General features: G+C 38.1%; 1 protein-coding gene across 1 annotated transcript in view; it reads right to left on the bottom strand.

Annotated features, from left to right (window-relative positions):
* Positions 1 to 21402, bottom strand: part of LOC145949319 (FH protein interacting protein FIP2) — a 31647-nt gene that overhangs the window by 7569 nt on the left and 2676 nt on the right. The window contains exons 6-10 of the mRNA XM_083062487.1: positions 16318 to 16364; positions 16162 to 16235; positions 12939 to 12997; positions 9979 to 10038; positions 8813 to 8893 (exon numbers count right to left, since the gene is read on the bottom strand). Coding sequence (XP_082918613.1) covers positions 8813 to 8893; positions 9979 to 10038; positions 12939 to 12997; positions 16162 to 16235; positions 16318 to 16364 — 321 coding nt within the window. The remainder of the gene's footprint in view (positions 1 to 8812; positions 8894 to 9978; positions 10039 to 12938; positions 12998 to 16161; positions 16236 to 16317; positions 16365 to 21402) is intronic.

The following is a 21402-nucleotide window of genomic DNA, read 5'->3' as shown; positions in this document are numbered from 1 at the left end:
ATTTACTAAGGGGGGTGACTTGATTAGACCTAGCTTGACTCGTTTTGCTACTTCCTACTTAACCTTGGGATGCTTGAATGAGAATAAGGGTCCATTAACTAGAATGTTTACATCTAAAGAATGGACTTCTAGTCAATTAGCAAAGACCAAGGATGGAAAGTTTATAGAGAATTTGGTTACAGATAAGGAGTTTTGGAAAAATGTTATGAATTGTATGAGAGGTGCTTTTCCCTTGGTTAAAGTTTTGCGCTTAGTGGATTCAGATGAAAAGCCAGCCATGGGGTTCATTTATGAAGAAATGGATTGAGCTAAAGAAAAGATACAATATGCTTTTAGAGAAGATGAGAGTAGGTAATTATCTTTGTTAAGATAATTCTATAAGATATAGTTTAGATATACTAGTTTATCTTCTCTTTAGTTAGTTTTATCTAAATCCCTAAACTTTAGGGATTGATTATGTTTTCTTCCTATTTATTTTATTGTACCTATTCAGATTCATAATAAGAAAATATTCATATTCAAGTTGGTACCAGAGCACTCTGGTCCAGGAACCCTAATCCAGCAGCCAACATCTAGGGTTTCTAGGGTTTTCGAGTTTTGTCCGCGGTTGCCGGAGTTGACACCGCCTGCACACTCAGAGGCCGCCGATCAGCCTCCCCGTCGCGAGCCGCCGTCAGCCGCCGTGTCACGCGCCCTCACGCGCGGTCATTGTTGAAGAAGCTCGCCGGCGCGTGGGCTTCACGCGCCGCCCTCCCAGCCTCCGTTTGCGACGCGGTTCACTCCGTTGAACTCGCCGGACCTCCCTCTTCCCGTTTTGACCCCTTTCAAGTTGTGGGTCACACTCTAGGTGGTCTGTTGGTGGTCGTTTGGTTGCGGGCTCGGAGTTTCGTGGTTGTTTGGTTGCTGTCTCGGAGTTCCGTGGCTGTTTGGTTGCTGTCTCGGGGTTCCGTGGTGGTTTGGTTGCTACCTCGGAGTTCCGTGGTTGATTGGGTACTACCTCGGAGTTTCGTGACTAATTATTTACTGTTTTTCTTCTTTTTTTCTTCATGGCAGAGATTCCTAAGGAGAATCCAAAAATTGAATCTTCCAAAAGGGGGCTGGTCTCCTTTGCCTTTTCTGGATCACCTACTATTACATCTGAAAAGCTTAATGGTAAAAATTATTTGGATTGGTCCACTGCGGTTGAAATGTGGTTTTTAGGTCAGGGTCTCTATGATCATCTTACTAAAAGGGCGTCTGAAGTTGATAAAGAGGTGAGAGATGAATGGCAACGGACAGATTATCAACTTGTATCTTTATTGTGGCAGTCCATTGAGCCTAAATTAATGGTGCATTTTCGTCCGTACAAGACATGCTATGATATTTGGAAGAAGGCTCGAAATGTCTATGCCAATGATATCCAAAGAATATACGAGTCTGTTCATGGTCTGGCAACTCTTCGTATGGTTGATAATGATTTGCCAACGTATTTGAATCGTGCTCAATCCACTATTGATGAGCTCAAGCTAATGTTGGTTAGTGATGATCCTCAACAAATATTAAACAAACTTGATAATATGTTCATGGTGTTTATCCTTCAAGGACTCCACAAAGATTACGGATCTGTTCGAGATCAAATCTTGACAAATCCTGTCATTCCTACAGTAGAAGAACTCATAGATCGATTGATTCGGGTCCCTTCACCAGAGGCAGATCCTCACACAGAATCTGAGTCCTCTGCTTTTATCTCTAGCACAGCTGACCGTGGAAGTCGAGGACGTGGTCGAGGTCGTGGTCGCGGTAAAGGGAGTAGAGGAAACCTCCATTGTACCTACTGTCAAAGAGATGGACATACACGAGACAGGTGTTATTCCTTGCATGGCTTTCCGAGCAAGACAGCTAATGTGGCTCAATCTCCAACTTCAGCTCCAGAGCTCAAGATTGAACCGGAGGGCAATCATCCAATCACATTATCTACCGATGATTACCAAGAGTATCTTCAATTCAAGGCAACTAAACAGGCCTCTTCTTCCATCACTGTTGCCCATACTGGTAATTCTACAGTCTGTCTCTCTCATTCTACGTCTATTGGACCTTGGGTTTTGGACTCCGGTGCTTCTGATCACCTAACTGGTAATGTCTCCCTTTTCCCTAACCTATCATCACCTAGAACTCCACACCATATCACTCTTGCAGATGGGTCAAAAGTCCAAGCCACTGGTATTGGTCAAATATCACCTCTCCCATCACTACCGTTAAAATCTGTTTTACTAGTTCCTGGATGTCCCTTTAATTTGATTTCTATAAGTAAGTTGACTCGGTCACTAAACTGTGTCATAACCTTCACTTCTGATTCTTTCTTGATACAGGACCGGAGTACGGGACAGACGATTGGAGCCGGATCTGAATCACATGGTCTCTACTACCTTCAGCCTTCTACCTCTACCATATGTGCATCTATTGAGTCTCCTGGTTTACTTCATCGTCGCCTGGGTCATCCAAGCTTGAATAAATTAAAGAAAATGGTACCTCATCTCTCACGGTTGGAGTCCTTAGAGTGTGAGTCGTGTCAATTAGGGAAGCATGTTAGAGCTTCTTTTCCTAATAGTATTAATAGTCGAGCTATGTCTCCTTTTGATGTTATTCATTCTGATGTTTGGGGTCCTAGTCGCGTTCCTTCTCTTTTAGGACATAGGTATTACGTCACCTTTATTGATGATTTTTCTAGATGTACTTGGATATTTTTAATGAAAAATCGTTCTGAGTTATTCAATATTTTCCTAAGTTTCTATTCAGAGATCAAAACTCAATTTGGCAAAGTAATTCGGATTTTACGAAGTGATAATGCTAAAGAATATTTTTCAGATTGCTTCAAATCATTTATGGTTTCCCATGGCATTCTACATCAATCTAGTTGCCCTCATACACCTCAACAAAATGGTGTAGCTGAGCGAAAACATAGACATATTGTGGACACTGCTCGTACTCTTTTATTGAATGCCAATGCACCCCCAAAGTTGTGGGGCGATGCTGTCCTCACTGCAGGGTATTTAATAAATCGAATGCCATCGTCTGTCTTGAATGATCAAGTACCTCATTCCCTATTGTACCCATTGGATCCCCTTTATTCTGTTCATCCTCTTGTCTTTGGTTGTACCTGTTTTGTCCATGATCTTTTCTCAGGACGTGCTAAGTTGTCTGCTCGGGCCATCAAATGTGTTTTCTTAGGATACTCCCGTGTCCAAAAGGGGTACCGTTGTTACTCTCCTGCTACGCATCGATTTTACACCAGTGCAGATGTCACTTTCTTTGAAGATACACCATATTTTAGTGCCACAGATGTTTCTCCGGTTGACTCAGATCTCCTCTCTCAGGTATTGCCTATTCCTCATTTTGATCATAATGTGTCTCCTACCACACCTGCTACTTTAGAGGCACCAGATCCTCCCGCACTACCAGGGTCTGACCATCCTCTACACCGATTTGGGATAACCTATGAGCGTCGATCACATATTGTTGTTCCTCCCAATGATTCCTCAATTGAGCCATGTGATTCTACTCCTGCTTCAGTCTCCTCACCTACTCCGGCCCCACCTACCTCAGTTGACTTGCCCATCGCTCTTCGTAAAGGTAGACGTTCTACTTGTAATCCTCATCCTATTTATAACTTTCTTTCATATCATCGTTTGTCTCCTACCTATTATGCTTTTGTCTCTGCTATTTCCTCTATTACCATTCCCAAGACTGTACAGGAGGCCTTAACCCATCCAGGATGGCGTCAAGCAATGATTGATGAGATGACAGCTTTAGACTCCAACCACACTTGGGTACTTGTCCCACCTCCGCCTGGAAAATCTGTTGTTGGTTGTCGGTGGGTATTTAATGTAAAAGTGGGCCCTGATGGACAGGTGGATAGATTGAAAGCTCGTCTTGTGGCTAAGGGATACACGCAAGTATATGGTTTGGATTACAGCGACACCTTCTCTCCAGTTGCGAAGATGGCCTCAGTTCGTCTCTTCTTAGCTATGGCTGCTACGAGGCATTGGCCTTTGTTTCAATTAGACATCAAAAATGCCTTCTTACATGGTGATTTGGAGGAGGAGATTTATATGGATCAACCTCCTGGGTTTATTGCTCAAGGGGGGTCTGGTCTTGTATGTAAATTACAAAAGTCCTTGTATGGCCTCAAACAATCACCTCGTGCTTGGTTTGGTCGGTTTAGCAAAGTTATACAGGAATTTGGAATGATCCGCTGCGGGACAGACCACTCTGTTTTCTTTAGATGCTCATCGACACATAGATTTATCTATCTTGTTGTTTATGTAGATGATATTGTGATTACAGGTGATGATCAGGAGGGCATCAAGGCACTGAAGCAACACTTATTTAAACACTTTCAAACTAAGGATTTAGGTCCCCTACGTTATTTCCTCGGGATTGAGGTTGCTCAGTCAAAGTCCGGTATTGCTATTTCTCAGGGAAAATATGCCCTTGATATTCTAGAAGAGACCGGACTTACAGATTGTAAGCCAGTTGACACTCCCATGGATCCTAATGTGAAGCTTATGCCTAATCAGGGGGAGCCTTATCCTGACCCAGGGAGATATCGGAGATTAGTAGGCAAATTGAATTATCTCACCATGACCAGACCTGATATATCCTTTCCTGTCAGTGTTGTAAGTCAGTTTCTTAACTCTCCCTGTGAGAGTCATTGGCTTGCAGTTGTTCGAATCCTTAGATACATCAAAAGATCACCAGGAAAAGGACTTGTTTACAATGATAGAGGACATACAAACATTGTTGGATATTCAGATGCAGATTGGGCAGGTGATGCAAGTGATAGGCGGTCAACATCAGGCTACTGTGTCTTCATGGGTGGTAATCTTGTCTCATGGAAGAGTAAAAAGCAAAGTGTTGTTGTACGATCAAGTACAGAAGCAGAATATCGTGCTATGGCTCACACCACATGTGAGCTCTTGTGGCTAAAATTCTTAATTCAAGAGTTGCAGTTTTGCAAGGTTGGTCATATGGAACTAGTTTGTGATAACCAGTCAGCTTTATACCTCTCCTCTAATCCAGTTTTTCATGAGAGAACAAAGCATATAGAGGTTGACTGCCATTTCATCAGAGAAAAGATCCTCTCCGGTATCATCAAGACCTCCTCAGTTTGCTCCAAGGATCAACTTGCAGATATCTTTACTAAATCTTTACGTGGTCCTCTTCTATTCTATGTGCTTCATTTTATAAATTATAGACTTAAGACTTTGGTTGAAAACTATTTTTTTTTTCAATTGTAGCTACATTCCCTTATGGGAAATTATTGATCAAAGATGGGACAAACAATTACATAGGCCTTTGCATGCTGCATGTTACTACCTTAATCCTATACTACATTATGCTCCTAATTTTAAGGTTGATTGGGAAGTTAAGAAAGGATTCATTGATTGCATGGAAAAGATTGTTGGAGACTTTGAAATAATAGGAAAAATTGATGACCAACTTGAGGATTTCACGAAAAAAAACAAGACCTTTTTGGTCATCCTATAGCTCAACGTGCTCTTAATACCAAAAGTTCAACAGATTGGTGGGAATCTTATGGAGATAAACATCCAGAATTGCAACAATTTGCAACTCGGGTTTTGAGTTTGACATGTAGTTCATCCGGCTGTGAGCGCAACTAGAGTGTCTTTGAAAGGGTAAAAATTCTAATTTAAAATGGTATATCTGTGTATATATAATGTATTTCATTTCCTTCTTCCTATTATATGATAATTGATTTTTCATTTAGGTCCATACCAAGAAAAGGATTGTTTGTTGCAAAAGACCATGAATGATGTAGTTTACGTCATGGCAAATTCCAAATTGAACAAGCGAGTTAGGAAAGAAAAAAACTATGGTATTGAAGACCTTTCTTCCGATGATGATTGGATTGTGCAGATAAAATGATCGAATTTCAAATTTGAATTCCTTGAATTAATTGGAAGACCTTTCAAATACTTGAAGTTGGACAAGATATTGGAACTAGTGGTGGTAGTGATGCACTTGTGGACGATTTGGATGTTCCTCCTATTGAAGAGGATGAATTAATTGGAGTTGGAATGGTGGGAGATGCTAATGCCATTAATGAGAATGAAGATAACATGGATGATGTTTGTCAAGAAGAAATTTATGCTGTCCTAGAATACAAGATTTATATGAATTTATAATTGTTATGTTTTTAGTTATTAAGTCTTGTGACTTATGAACTTTCTAATTCTATTAGGAGTTGTCAAACTTAATTTCTATTTCAAATTTGGGTATTATATTTTAATAACTTGAGTAGGAATGTAAGATCTTACAATCCAAGTTACAATTCTCGAGTTACGGTGTTTCACTCTCTTTCCGATCCTAAGTAAAATCTCGATTTTAACAACATTGGATTGGAGGGGAAAAAGTTGTCCAAGTAATCACGGACAATGGGAGTAACTAAGTTCTTACTGGCAAGATGTTGTATGAAAAAAGACCCAAAATTTATTGGACTCTATGTGCAATACATTGCATAGATTTAATGTTGGATGACATTGGGAAGCTTCCCAATATTAAGAAGACAATTCAATGGGCAATCCCTCTTGTTGGCTTTATTTAGTCATTCAAGCACTTTAAGTTTGTTAAGATTTTATACAAACATAAGGAAGCTAGTGAGACATGTAGTGACTTGATTTGCAACCTCTCTTCTTTCCTTGGAGAGGGTCCACCAAGAAAAATCAAATTTAAGAAAGATGTTTGTTTCAAATGAGTGAAATTCAGACAACTTGTCAAAGGAAGAGAAACAAGTAAAATTGTATTAATGCCTTCTTTTTGGAGGAATCTATATATACCTGAAGTCATGACTTCTCTGGTGAAAGTACTTAAGCTTGTTGATGGTGAGAAAAAGCCAGCTATGGGCTATACATATGAAGCTATGGACAAGGCAAAGGCAGATATTATGAAGTCTTATAATAAAATGAGACCAAATATAAAGCAGTGTTTGAAATTGTTGATAAAAGATGGAATGTTCAGCTTCATCGCCCATTACATGCAACTGGTCATTTTTTGAATTCAGAGTTGTTTTATGACAACTCTCAGATGGAATTTGATAGTGAGATTATAAAGAGCTTATATGCATGCATCAATAAGTTGGTGGGAGATCTACGAGTGGAGCAAAAAACCATGTTGGAGCTGCACACTTCTAAAGTTGCAATAGAAATTTTAGGAGTGAAGTTGTCATATTAATGAGGAAAACGGTTTCACCAGGTAAGAAACAAAGGAAGCAACCTCCAAAAGGGGAAGGAGCATCATCTCAAAAGGCTTCTAAAAGAGACAATGGAGGGCCTTCAACTAGGAAAGGAAAAATGGTTCAAGTTGTTGAAGAAGATTCAGAAGACTTTGGTGAGGAGTTAGAGGAAGAATTGCCAAATATTAATTTTGACAATTCAGAAAGAGAAATTGAAGGCTATGCCACTTTGACTTTCAATGAGGAAAATGATTACATTGAGAAAAAGGAGGAGTATTATGAGGATGAGAAGGATGATGAAAAGATCAGCAAAATGTGTCTTACACTCTTGTCTTTCTACTCTTTTTGTTGTGTTTTAATCTATTATGTTTGAGACTTAATGAATTATGGCAATGTTGTTATGATATTTAACTATTTAAGTTGATATTCTGTTGTTTTTAATTTATCTTTGATGCTTGTTATGTAATTTTTTACTTATATGTATATATATATATATATATACACACCCACCCACACGCACATACATATTTTTTTTTGTATACATTTTTTTTTGTCTGCCACATGTTTAAAAAGGATTTTCAACGCATCGTCATAGACCGTTAACCATTATCGATAACCTTGTAAACAATTCTTTGCAAGATAGGTTTACATATCCACGTTCTCTTATTTTGTATTCATCAAAGCAATTATAACATTGTAGAGACAATGGACATCATTGGAATAGATTTGCTCAGCCTTCACCCAAACCTCATAATAGGTGAAATAAGCCTAGTATTGTGGATAAAGGTTATGGAGAACCACAGGACGCTGCATAAGGAGACATCAATTTGCTGCCAACGAGCTTGATTTGTGGTATGAATATCCTTGGCTTGGGTTGTCAAGTGATCAATGCAACCTTGACCTGGGAACCACAACTAGGCAGTGGTGGCCATAAATCCTAAACCCTAAACCTCGGTACCAATTAAGTTTTCACATGAGATCAACTGTACATTGTTAAAGGTCATGACAGATCTGGAATCAGAAGAGGAATCATGAAAAGCCATGAAAAGGGGAGTTAAAGAAGGTTGGGCAAGGTCATTGAATGTAGAGAAGCGTAGCAAAGGGGTCATCAATCAATGGAAGTGGCTAGAAAAGGCATGATGTGCTAATCTGTGGCAGGCACATGAGTTTTACACGCCAAAGAGTGGGACGCATGAGGCAGCAAACAAAGGAGATACAGATTGCACAGTAGACACCAAAGGGTGGCAACTCCGGTGGTATGGTAGTGTCAGAGAAGGACAGCTCAACAATGGCCAAAGGAGGCCAGAAGTGACTTATGGTACTGTGTACACAAAAAGGGGCACACTGCAGTGGGGGAAAATGAGAATGGAAAAAAAAGGCCTGAACTTTGGATACCATATTAGTTTTGCTGAAATGTGTGTACTAACACACATGCAGTGCTTTTTTTATAATCAATAATGATATAATTAAGGAAACAAATAACAGTTGTAATCTCTAATTTTCAGCTATACAATAATGATATATTTTCCTATTTACATAAAAAATTAAAAAGAACTAGAAAATTGCAGCTAAGTAACATACCGTATCTCGAAGATTGACATGACAAAGATAGGCTCGTCGAAGGTTTGCACCCTTCAAGTTGGCATTGTTCAGTTTAGCACCCTGAGAAATGGGGAATTAATTTCAAACTAAATATGATAACAACATTTTGCAAAGCCATAATATTATTCGATCAAGAAAAAATGAATTGAAAATTGATAGTAAATTAAACCAACATACCCATATGTTTAATAAAATTACAACCTTGTTTTAAAATTACACCTCCATTATTTTAAATCTCAATATAAAACCTCTCTTCATGTTTTCAGAATAACAAAGACATCCCATTCTTAACATAACCGCCCTTAATGTTTTGTTGGAAGAGAGGTCAATGTAATTTGAAACAGAAAGGAGGTTTTTCTGTAATTTTATAAAAGCTCAAGACAAATCCACATAAAAATGGCAGCCAATGCACAAGACTCCTATCATGAGGGGTCTAGTGTCACAGGTACAGAGCCTTGCATCTGTGATAGAAGAGACTGTTTCTATCATAAGAACCCATGACAACATATCACAAGTATGCAACCTAATCATTGCACTAAAGAAGCTCAATAATTTACTCTAAATAATATACACATGCATGCTTATATGTTTAGCAATGATACATGTATGATGCGTAGCATAATTCCCCAAACTTCAGCTTGTACGTATTTATGTTATTCAATACTCTACAAAGTTATTCAACATCAGTGAGAGTCTCGGGGAGGAGTATTATTAGAGTAGTTTTACTCTATAAGATTTTACTTGTTCTTTTTTACTTTTTATATTGTACAGAAGTAGTTCATTAGCTTTAGCAGTCACTTTCTAACTAATTAGTAATTTTGATGTTATTAGACAGCATCATCAATTCCATCTGTAACTTTAACTAACTATAGGTTAGTCAGAGTCTACTGCATCAATAAAAAAGGACATTTGTAATCAGTTTCAGAAGAAATGAAATTCATTTTTAACATTATAAATCTTAGTTGATCAGTTTCTCTGAAACTTAATATGTATTAAGTGTGTGTTAAAAGATAAAGAAGATAATGCATAAATATTCTTCATAGTGTTTCTTTTTAAGAAAATAATGCAGAACTCATCTTATCCTTTTTTGTGTTAAGCATCTGTGAAACTATTATATGAACCCAAATAGGTCATAAGTATTTTACCTTTAAATTTGCTCCTTCTAGGACTGCCCCCTCTAGATTGGCATTAGTAAGATCTGCATTCTGTGAAGTTAAAAGACACTAACTAATTAGCCATCACAGACTTTTATTCAAGACATAACACTAAATCTGCTTGCATCAAGCTACAACCCATCTCTTGAAATCAAAATTATCTGTCCAGTAAAATATATTATAAATAAAACTTTCATTGCCACTATACAATTAACAATTAAAAAGGTCAAGTCAACACTTGATTGATTTATAAACAAGTTTTATTGATTTAAAAGGTCAAAAGTCATAACGATGCTTTGTGTAAATTAACTAAGTACAGGAGTGCATACGTGATTATATATCTGCTAGGCGCAGAGACCCAAGGCCCGTTAATAGAAATGACCCAAGATCCATTATTAAAAATGTAGTGCAGAAGGTAGCGTAGGGACTTGGGAAATGAGGGTGGGTTTCAAAAGCTTTAAATAGCACTGTGTGGTGTTAAGAGAGAGGGTTGATTAATGATTATTATTGTTATAACTGGAAACAGTTGAGAGAAGGGATATTTCCCTTAGCAGAGGAATAAAACACTGAATTTCTTTTTTGGCTTCTTGATCCTTTTCTTGTTCTGTTTTTTCTTCCTCTCATTAAGAATCTATCAATTTTGGTCCGACCTGCTGTATTTCCGAGAACCCACCAGCACAGATGGAGTCAAGAGTTGGAGAGTTGGAGTGTTGGAGAAAACTGTTTCAGCAATTGAAACCTCAGCTGGAGTCTCATCATATAGTTGTTTCTTAATCCTTTTTAAGATTTCTATTATTGCAACAAACATTTGTTCTCAACATTTTGTCCATCCTTGCAGTCTGGAAGCCAATTTCCCATATGCAAAATGCATTTTGATAATACACAAAGAAGTCGAAGGTTTGGATGGATACTTTACATTGGGAAGAATATTGGTTTAATATTAATTATAATTCAGCAGCTAAATGTATCCTGTTTGAAGGTGTTTACAGGCGACCCCCACCTTCCTTAGCCAAGTTTCTGCCAGGAAAAATTATCATTAAGAAGTAGTGCAAGATTTGAAGACCCCCACCTTCCTTAGCCAAGTTTCTGCCAGCAAAAATTATCATTAAGAAGTAGTGCAAGATTTGAAGAACCGAGATGAGGCTTTGAGGAAATTAAAGTATGACCTCAGCAGAGCTCAAGAGTACATGAAGGCTCAGGCAGATAAGGGTAGACGAACATCCACACAGTTCAGGTGGGTGTTTGGTTCTATCTTAAAATTTGGCCCCATAGGCAGGGGTCTTTAGCAAAAAAAATACACTCGAAGCTTGTTGCGTGCAATGCTACTATGGACCCATCTTAGTTACTAAGCAGATGGGATCAACTTCTTTTCATCTTGAACTTCCATCTCAAGCAAAAATTCACCCAGTTTTTCATATGTAAGGCAACAGGGGAGCGTCCTGTATAAACCTCGCCTCCATTAGAGGTACAAATAGTGATTCCGAAAGCTATTCTTGCTACAAGAATTATCTCCAAAGGGGGAGAACCAGTAGCCCAAAGTCTGGTTCAGTGGGAGAACAAGTCAGCTGACGAGGTCATGTGGGAAGACAAATGATTCATTCAGGAGCAGTTTCCCTCATTCAGCCTTAAGGACAAGGTTGTTTTACCTAGGGGGAGGTATTCTTAGGGACCCAGAGACCCAAGGTCCATTATTAGAAAGGACCCAAGGCTCCTTAATAAAAAGGTATTTTAAAAGGAAGAGAAGGGACTTGGGCACTTGGGGTGAGTTTCAGTAGCTTTAAATAGGGCTTTATGGTGTTCAGATAGGGGGTGGATTATCATGGTAATAAATGTGAAAACAGTTGAGAGAAGCAGTATTTTCCTTACACAATTCTTTTTCTGGCTTCTTGATCCATTTCTTATTCTATTTTTTTCTTTCTCTCATCAAGATTCTATCAAAAGCACTACATAATAGTCTATGTTGGCATGGATAATCATTCATACTTTTTGGCTTTTTACATACTTGAAAATATTAGCTAATAAAGATTCAGATTGATCCAAATCCATAATTTCTACAAATGTATCCCTTTTTCAATGATATACATCCCTTATATTGATCAAATCATATTAATGCTTTCAATGAATCTTATTTTTTTATATTAAATTGCACCAGGAAAGCCACAGGGCCAGGCCAGGTAGATTGCACTGGGAAGCTGCAGGGCAAGGTAGATTGCAAGAGAAAAATCATTGGCCAAGTTATTGCACAAGGAAATCCAAGGGGCCAGGTTCATTTTTAGACAGTTGATCATGGACCAATATCAAATCGATGATAGGCTAACTCATGGATCTAAGTCAACCCAAAAAGCTAACTCATGGAGTGTGAGAATTGTCCAAGCCTTTACAAGATCTACTTTGGCCATATCTATAGTTGATGTGGGTTCTCAACAAAGCACAAAGTAAACAAAAAAATAATGGAAGCTTTCTTAAAACAAAAGCTAACAGTCCTGCCATGCCCCATAGATACTGTTTGACTAAGGGAATATCCACATAGGTATTACAATGATGACAGGAAGGTTCAAACTTAAAACTCCATGCATACTACCTAGACTCTCCCACCACTAGGCTGATCCTAGTTGTTTTTTGACTAGAGGAATATTGATAAGGTTGACTGGGCCCAACAGAGAAAAATAGAAATTTAAGTGGCATATTTGTTATTTCTTGATTTTATTTTTAACAGGACTTAGGTTCGAAAAAGATACAATCTTGAGGCTATAGCACTTGTTCCTCTTCTGATAAAATGACAAAAGAAAGAATATAGAATAATATGTTTTTTATTAAAAATAAATAATTAAATAAATAAAGAGGTTATACTCTGATGGACCTCACAAGATAACTAAAAAAACTTAGGAAACAAAAGGGAAGATATGTACAAATTCAAATAATTAATTAGACTAGTTTCAAGTTTGGTGAACCTGTAGATGAGCAGTCCGCAGGTCTGCTCCACAGAAGCTACAATCCACTAAACAAGCATCTGCAGTAGGGGTGGGCAAATTAAACTGCACTAAACTGAACTGTTAAAAACTATATTAAACTGAAAAGTAGTTCAATTAAACTGAACTGAACTGAAAATTAGATTACAAAAACTGAACTGAACTGTTTTTTATTCTATTAAACTGTATTGTATTGAACTGTACTGAACTATACTGAACTATAATATGAACTAAACTGAACTGCTCTGCATTTTAATCTATTTATGAACTGCACTATTTTCGAACTAAACTATTTATGAACTGCTTCTAAACTGTGCCGAACTGTTTATGAACTATACCAAAATCTGATTATTCAGCTGCCTTGTTGCCCTTGTACAAAATCTGTTTATGAACTGTATGGATGTATGGGAGTTTCTCGCATGTGACAGAACCCGGATTGAAAAGATAAAATCCTTAGCATCTGTTCTAGATTTAGGGACAAAATCTATCACTAACTAATATGCATGGGAAAAATTACATACGAGACAAAATCAGTACCAACATATTTGCAGTTTTCTTTATACAATATATAATAACAGTTTTGAGTGGATACCTCAATATAGGAATTCACGACCAACCCAGCCGCAGAGCAATCAAAAACATAAATTGATGGGGTCTTCAGCCACGAATCAAGTTCACTGATAGCTAAGGGGATATACTGCGTATAACTCTGAACAAGATATGACAAAGAATGAAAATAAGATTTATTTGCAGTTTAGTTTTTATCAGTTATTATCAATTTATCATAGTAAAGTCAGAAGCATAAAAATTTGCCCTTTTCCAGTATAATAATTATAGTCAACTTTTAGTTCTCATAAACAGAACAATCAGCCCCTATTTGTCAACTTGTCCTACATTGTCAATATGAAGAAAGCAACATTTGATTTATCAAATAACTCTCACTTTAAGAACCAAAAAGAACAAAACGAACATTGACCTTGTTGAAGACCCAATATGAACAAAACGAACATTTGATTTTTCTGCAACATTGAAACAGGTACGCATCAAAAGCTGTTTACACCATAACCATCATTGCAAGCATACATCACAAAGACTACATAATCAATTTATCTCATTTGTCATTCACCAAGCCACAATTAACTCTAAATAATTTGGCTAGGGATCAAAAAGTTAATAATGAAGAAAAAGTTGAACAAGACAAGAATGAACCAAAGACTCCAACCATACAAATAAATGAAGAACAGCACACTACATGTTTTACTGCCAAAAAACACATTTTACAATTGCTTTGGATTGATAGCAATATGAACTTGTAAAAACAAACAGTTACTAACCAAAATACATATATAATATTATTAAGAAACATAAAGTTATTTCCAAACATTTAGAGAGCAAAAAGGTGCAAAAAACACTCGAATCCATGAAGTAAAAGAAGTCCTTTATCAAATGGGGAGGAAATTTATCTTTTAGATGATACAAGCCCACCCTTAGCCCCCTCAACCCAAAAAAAGAACCAATAGTAAAAACATTAACAGAAAAATAAACCATAGCACTGAAAACAGTCATCCGAACCAATCAATGTCACCATAAAGGCCATTGTGATTCACAACATTTCACACTTCATCATGTAAAGTTATTTCAAAAGCAGAAAGAAATATGATGTTTTACTGAGGTGAAATGGAGAACCATATCATTCTTCATAGTTGAACCTCAAGTTAAATCCAGTATGGTAATAAGACATTTCAAAAAAATTTAAATGTTAGTCAGCCAGAGTATATGGAACTTCCGTGCAAACAACAATTTCATAACATTAACTGTGATCAGCTGCTTATGTTGAAGAAGCCTCAATTTTTTTGGCAAAAAAACAATGGCACTAATTGTAAAAAGGAAGAGCACCGGAGAGAATAAATAAAGATCATTGGCAATAGAAAACTACTAAAACAAAATTTCTAGTAGATACAATCAGACTAGGCGGAAGTTAAATCACCACTTTTCACAAAAAGAAAAACATATATAGTTAAATTTAAAACTATATATGTTTTTCTCACCAATATCGCAGAACTTAATCTTTGCACTAACTCACTAAATTATATAGGTTTCTCATAAACAAAAAAAAAACTGTAATTTGTGAAGCATTTGTCTTGAGAGTCATTAAATGGAAATCAAGCTAAAATTATATAGGTTTCTCATAAACAAAAAAAAAACATAAAACTATAAGTTGTATGTTCAAATATGTAGGTTCTCCCATGAACAACAAAATCAAAAAATTAATACATCTTCAAATATAAGTTGTATCATAAAATAAAACTTATCAAGCACATCTTCAATCATCCAAATGAATAACCCTTCCAGACTATGATCAATGCATCTTGTACAAAATATGATGGTTTGTCTCTCATTTTTGTTGCATTATTAGGAAGAAATAATTGTAAAATGCAAGTCAAGGGAGAAAAATCTGAAATCCACCGTCAATCACCAAGAACAACAAATTAACAGTATGTTTGATCTTCTTCTCACTTCTTCGTTTCAACAACTGTTTTCTAAATCAATTTTCGCAGAAAATAAACACACTTAACAACAATAGAAGTGCGATGGCTGGTGTGACGTGTGAGTTAGGGATTCCGGATTCGCGTACGTGAGCCAAGCGTCGTGACCGTGCCTGCGTGCTTTTATTTTTTTAATGTGTAGTTATTTACAGTTAACCAAACTGTAACTTAAATAAGTTCAGTTTTTTAAAACTGAATTAAAAAATAGTTTTATTTAGTTTTATTTTAAATAGTTTTAGTTTTTTAGTTTAAAATAATTCAGTTATTTAATAGTTTTAGTTAAGTTTAGTTAATTTTGCCCAGCCCTAATCTGCAGGATAGCAGTTTCAAACAAACTTAACTTCATTTCCAAGTATATAGTTTGATATATCAACACAAACAAATGCTTGTTGCCCTTCCCATCATGTTTCAGTGTAACCAAGAAAATAACATGGATATTGCAAACAAAATTTAAATATTTTGCTGGAAACCTGAAAAATACTGTTGGTGGATTGATCAATTTTGCCAACTAGAGAGATAAGGCTTGGTTGTTGTTGTGTAATGGTTTGGTTAAATGCTAATGGTAGAACGGACAAGCAAACATGTAGCAATAATACATGTATTGATTCCAGACATGATATTTAATAAAAAAGCATATAAACATCAAATTACTTCCGGACCTTGTAGATTTGCACTCTGAAGGCAAGCACCAGCCAATAAAGCTCCACGAAGATTTGCCCCAGTAAATTCACATCTTCCCTAGGCAAGAAGAAATAATTTAGAGGGCTGCAAGTATGTTTTTGCAATTGAATAGTAGAGTTTTCTGACTGACTTACTCACGCAAAGTTGCATTATGAAATATGGAAGCCTCAGCATCAACATCCTATTAATTAGATTAAATAAGTACAGGATAAATTATAAATTAATATTAGATCTATATGGTAATGTGATTAAGAATAGCTAAATATACATTTTTGTAACCAACTAAAAACATGATAAGCAGGTAGCATCACAAGTTTGAAAAGGTAAACAAGAAAAAATGTTGTGCCCATAACAGCAAAACATTTGTTTGCTAAATGCTCATAAATTTTACATCATATATATTGTAAAGTTAAAGAAGGATATTTTCGGTCTGGTCAATAAAGTGGGATTTTATTGTTCTCCAACAAATAAAAGCCTTAAAGGAATTATATGTGAGAGAGAGAGAGAGAAAGCGAGAGAGAGAGATGAGAGAAGATTTACAATAGGCAAAAGAATGTAATTCATTAAGTGACTGAAACAGAATACAGGACATGTTTATATAGAGCCAAATAAGATTGGTCTATAATAACCGAAATATCTATAATAGCTGAAATATCTATAATAACCGAAAATAACAATAAAGGAGTAAAACTATACTCTAATAGCCCCCCGCAAGCTCAAGTAGGATGAGGAGACTCAACTACTTGAATCTTGGACCGAAGATCACAAAACCGCGAAGGCGAGAGAGCTTTGGTGAGCACATCAGCACATTGATCAATAGCTGGAACATGAACAACTTGAAGACACTTGGCTGCCACTTTCTCACGAACAAAGAAGAGATCTAATTCCATATGCTTGGTACGCACATGAAGAACAGGATTGTGAGCGAGAGCCACAGTGCTCAAGTTGTCACAGAAGATAATTGGAGTAGAATGATTGACTTGAAGTTCAGAGAGCAAAGTTTGTATCCAAGTAACTTCAGCTGTGGCAAGGGCAAGACTCCTGTATTCGGCTTCCGTACTAGAGCGAGCAACGACAGTTTGCTTTTTGGACCACCAGGACACGAGATTTGGTCCAAGGAAGATGGAGGCACCAGATGTAGATCGCTTGTCATCAGGATCAGACGCCCAGTCTGCATCACAATAGGCATGAATTGAGAGAGAGGAAGGGGAAGAAGCAGGTTGCAGACGGAGACCCCAGGACGTAGTGCCCTTCAGATACCTGAGAATTCTTTTAACAGCAGCCCAATGATGTGTAAGAGGATGGGACATGAACTGGCAGACTTTGTTTACAGAGAAGCTAATTTCGGGTCTTGTAATGGTAGCATATTGCAATGCACCTACAACTGAACGATAGAGAGAGGCATCCAAGAAATCTTCAGATCCTGCTTTTGATAGTTTGCTTCCAGAAATCATGGGAGAAGAAATAGGTTTTGATCCTTCCATATCAGTACGATTCAATAGATCCCGGATGTACTTACTTTGAGTGAGAATGAGAGAACCATCAGGTTGAGATTTTACTTCAATGCCAAGAAAGAAATCAAGATCAAGGAGGTCTTTGAGAGAGAAGATTGAATGGAGTTTGCTAGTGATTATAATGTCATCAACATATACTAGAATGTAGATGACATTATTGGCATGAGAGTATACAAACAGAGACGGATCACATTTGCTGGCAGAGAAGTTTAATTGCAGCAGAGTTGATTTGAGCTTGTCAAACCAAACGAGGTGCTTGTTTGAGCCCATAGATGGCTTTGTGTAGTTTGCAGACGAGATTTTTTATCAGATGCTTCAAATCCAGGTGGTTGTGTCATGTAGACTTCCTCTTCAAGGGTGCCATTAAGGAAGGCATTATTAACATCTAGTTGTTGAATGGGCCAACGATGAGTTAGGGCAAGGGTGAGAATGAGCCTGACAGTGATGGGTTTGATAACAGGGGAGAAAGTTTCATGACAGTCAAAGCCAAATTGTTGATTAAATCCTTTGGCAACAAGACGTGCTTTGTACTTTTGGATCGTACCATTAGGATTTTCCTTGACACGGAAGACCCACTTGCAACCTATAGTAGTGCGATGCGGTGGTAGAGGAACAAGAGACCAGGTGTTATTGTGAACAAGAGCATTGTATTCTGTTTGCATGGCAGCAGACCAAGTAGGATTAGATAAGGCTTGTTTGATGGTTTTTGGTTCAACATGAGTTAATAGGAGGGTGGGTTGTAGACGCGGTTTGACTATACCGTCTTTTGCTCTTATGGTCATAGGGTGCACATTGTAAGGGTGAATGACAGGAGCTGAGGAAGGGTCAAGGTTGGAGGATGTTGGAATGGATAAAGTGGAGGGAGAGGTACCCGTGGCAGCAGTACCAGGGATGTCAAAAGCTAGGCTTGGTGAGGTTGCGGGTGGATTGGGGGAGGTGGGTTTGGTCTCATGGGAGGGTGTGGGAGTGGGGTTTATAGTGAGAGGAACCGAAATAGGATGGTGGGAGACACTGGCTGTGGAAGAGGAGAAGAGTTCCTTTTAGGGAAATTTAGTTTCATTAAACACTACATCATTGGAGATGTAGAGACGCTCATCAGCAGCAAGACATTTGTAACCTTTGTGGGAAGTGGAGTAACCAACAAAAACACATTCTTGGGATCGAAATTGAAGTTTGTGTTTGTTGTAGGGCCGAAGATGGGGAAAGCAAGAGCAACCAAATATTCTAAGAGAGAGATAATCTGGTGGTTGATGGAATAGTTTGTGATAAGGAATAGCATTTTGAATAGATGAGGAGGGAAGTCGATTAATGAGATAAACGCCAGTGAGAAAGGCATGATCCCAAAATTGCATAGGTAATTCAGCTTGAGCCAACAACGTGAGACCAAGTTCAATAATATGCCTGTGTTTTCTTTCAACAACTCCATTCCGATGATGAGTGTGTGGACAGATTAGACGGTGTTGAATTCCAACTTCATTTAAATAATTAGTGAAGGAACGATACTCACCACCCCAATCAGTTTGCAATGCTTTGATCGGGTGGTGATATTGATTCTTAACCATAGCGTGAAACTGTTTGAAAACATTAAAGGTTTGAGCTTTACTTTTGAGAAGATACGTAAAGCGTGTGTGAGCATCAACAAAGGTGACATAGTATTGATATCCACAGGTTGACGTAACCGGAGCAGGTCCACACAAATCACTGTATACTAAATCAAAGGGTGTATTGTAAACAGTTTTAGACAGATTGGAAGGTAATCTGTGGGATTTACCAAGACAACAAGGAGTGCAGAAATCTGATTTATTATTGGTCACAAGTTGAATGTTGAAGTTCCGGGAAACATGTTTCATTACATCAACATTAGGATGTGCTAATCTAGAGTGCCAAGTGGCAAAAGAAACAGAACTCTTTGCTGTTGTATTAACAGAGAAGGTTCTGGCCGGTTGCACCTGCTGGACAGATTGTGTACTGGGAGTTGGAAGAAGTGCAGGAAACTGGTACAGGCCATTAGGACCAACCAAGCCTTGGAGGAGAACTTCTTTAGTGTCCTGTGATTTGACCAAGCAAATATACGGGTGAAATTCAAAATATACAGAATTATCCTTGGAGAATTGACTAACACTGATTAGATTTTTTGTGATGGAGGGCACAAATAGAAGATTGTTTAGAGCAAATTGAAACTTAGGGTTGATTGGAGAATGAAAGGTGGTAACACCTGTGGAGTTAATGTGAAGCCCTTGTCCATTACCCACATGGATTTGATCGGGTCCTTCAAAAGGAGTAAATTGTTGAATATTTTGAGAGACATTGGTAACATGATTTGATGCCCCAGAATCTAGATACCAATTGTTGTTGCTTGAAGAGGAGGACGATGCAATCATGGCTTGAGGTTGCGCCTGGGTGGAGGTGAATTGGACTTAAGGAGTAAATTGAGGTCTAGGTCCAAGAATTCCATTTTGATGAAGAGAAGGCGAAGCAGGTTGATTGTTGTACCATACGCCTGGGTTTGCATGTTGGTTGGTAGAGGCAACATAGGTTTCAAGAGGTGAGGATGGAACATAGGTTTCATCAAAACGATAATAGCAGGCAGAGGCAACATGTCCGTATCTATGGCAGACTTGACATTGGTACCCAGCAAATCTGCCTTGTCCACGGCCTGTCCGATTGGAGAAACGGCCACCACGAAAATTGGTGCGACCCCCTCGACGTTGAGAAAAGGCAGATTGGTTTTGTTGATGAGCAAGATGTGCTTGTGGGTTCGTGACAGACAGATTGGGTTCAGGGGTGGTGGTGGTGACATTAATGGAGGCAGCGGCTTTTTTCTTGAACTTGTCAAGACGGGATTCATGGCCAAGAAGTAAGGTCTCGACTTCATCTATGGTCAGAAGGTCAAAACGGCTACTGATGAGAGACATGGTGGATTCGTACTTTTCGGGCAGTCCTTCAAGAATTATATCAAGGTGTTCCTTTGGAGAAACAGAGTCGCCTATGGCTGTGAGGGCATCAACTAGGGTTTGAATTCGAAGCACATATTCAGAGATTGACTGATTTTCAAGACTTGTGCTGCGAAGTTCATTGCGCAATTGGCGGGCTTTGGCATTCATATGGGAGTGAAAGTATGAGTGAATTTTGTCCCAAAGTTGGAAGGAGAATTTGCAACCGATAACTCGTGTAAGCATGTCTTTAGACATGGAGGATTGTAACCAAGAAAGTAGTAATTGGTCTTGCTGTTCCCACGCAAAATAGGATTCAGAGATGCGACCAGCATCTCGGTCAGCAAGGGTTGCAAATTTCTGAGAAATTTGGGGGTTGACAAGATAATGATGAAGGCGGTGACCCTTGATGAATTGTTCAACCTGTTGACACCAAAGAAGATAACTCTTGGTGTCAAGTTTTGCGGAGATGGTGTGAGAGAAGGTGAGGGACGGATGAGAGTTAGGGGGAGGATTCTTGGAAGGGACGGTGTTTACGGGGTTAGCATGAATGGGTGGAGGAGGCGGTGGTGGTGGGGAAGAATTCATTGTAGAGGCAGATTCAGCCATAGGAAGATGTTGGACAAGCGGAAACGGAGAGAAGAAGAAGGGGATCAAGAAGCTCTATGATACCATAAAGGAATTATATGTGAGAGAGAGAGAGAGAGAGAGAGCGAGAGAGAGAGAGAGATGAGAGAAGATTTACAATAGGCAAAAGAATGTAATTCATTAA

The sequence above is a fragment of the Cajanus cajan genome, chromosome 1 (genome assembly GCF_000230855.2).
Source record: "Cajanus cajan strain Asha chromosome 1, NIPB_CcT2T_4, whole genome shotgun sequence".
Lineage (NCBI taxonomy): Eukaryota > Viridiplantae > Streptophyta > Magnoliopsida > Fabales > Fabaceae > Cajanus > Cajanus cajan.
This window is presented reverse-complemented; position numbering and strand designations above follow the sequence as displayed.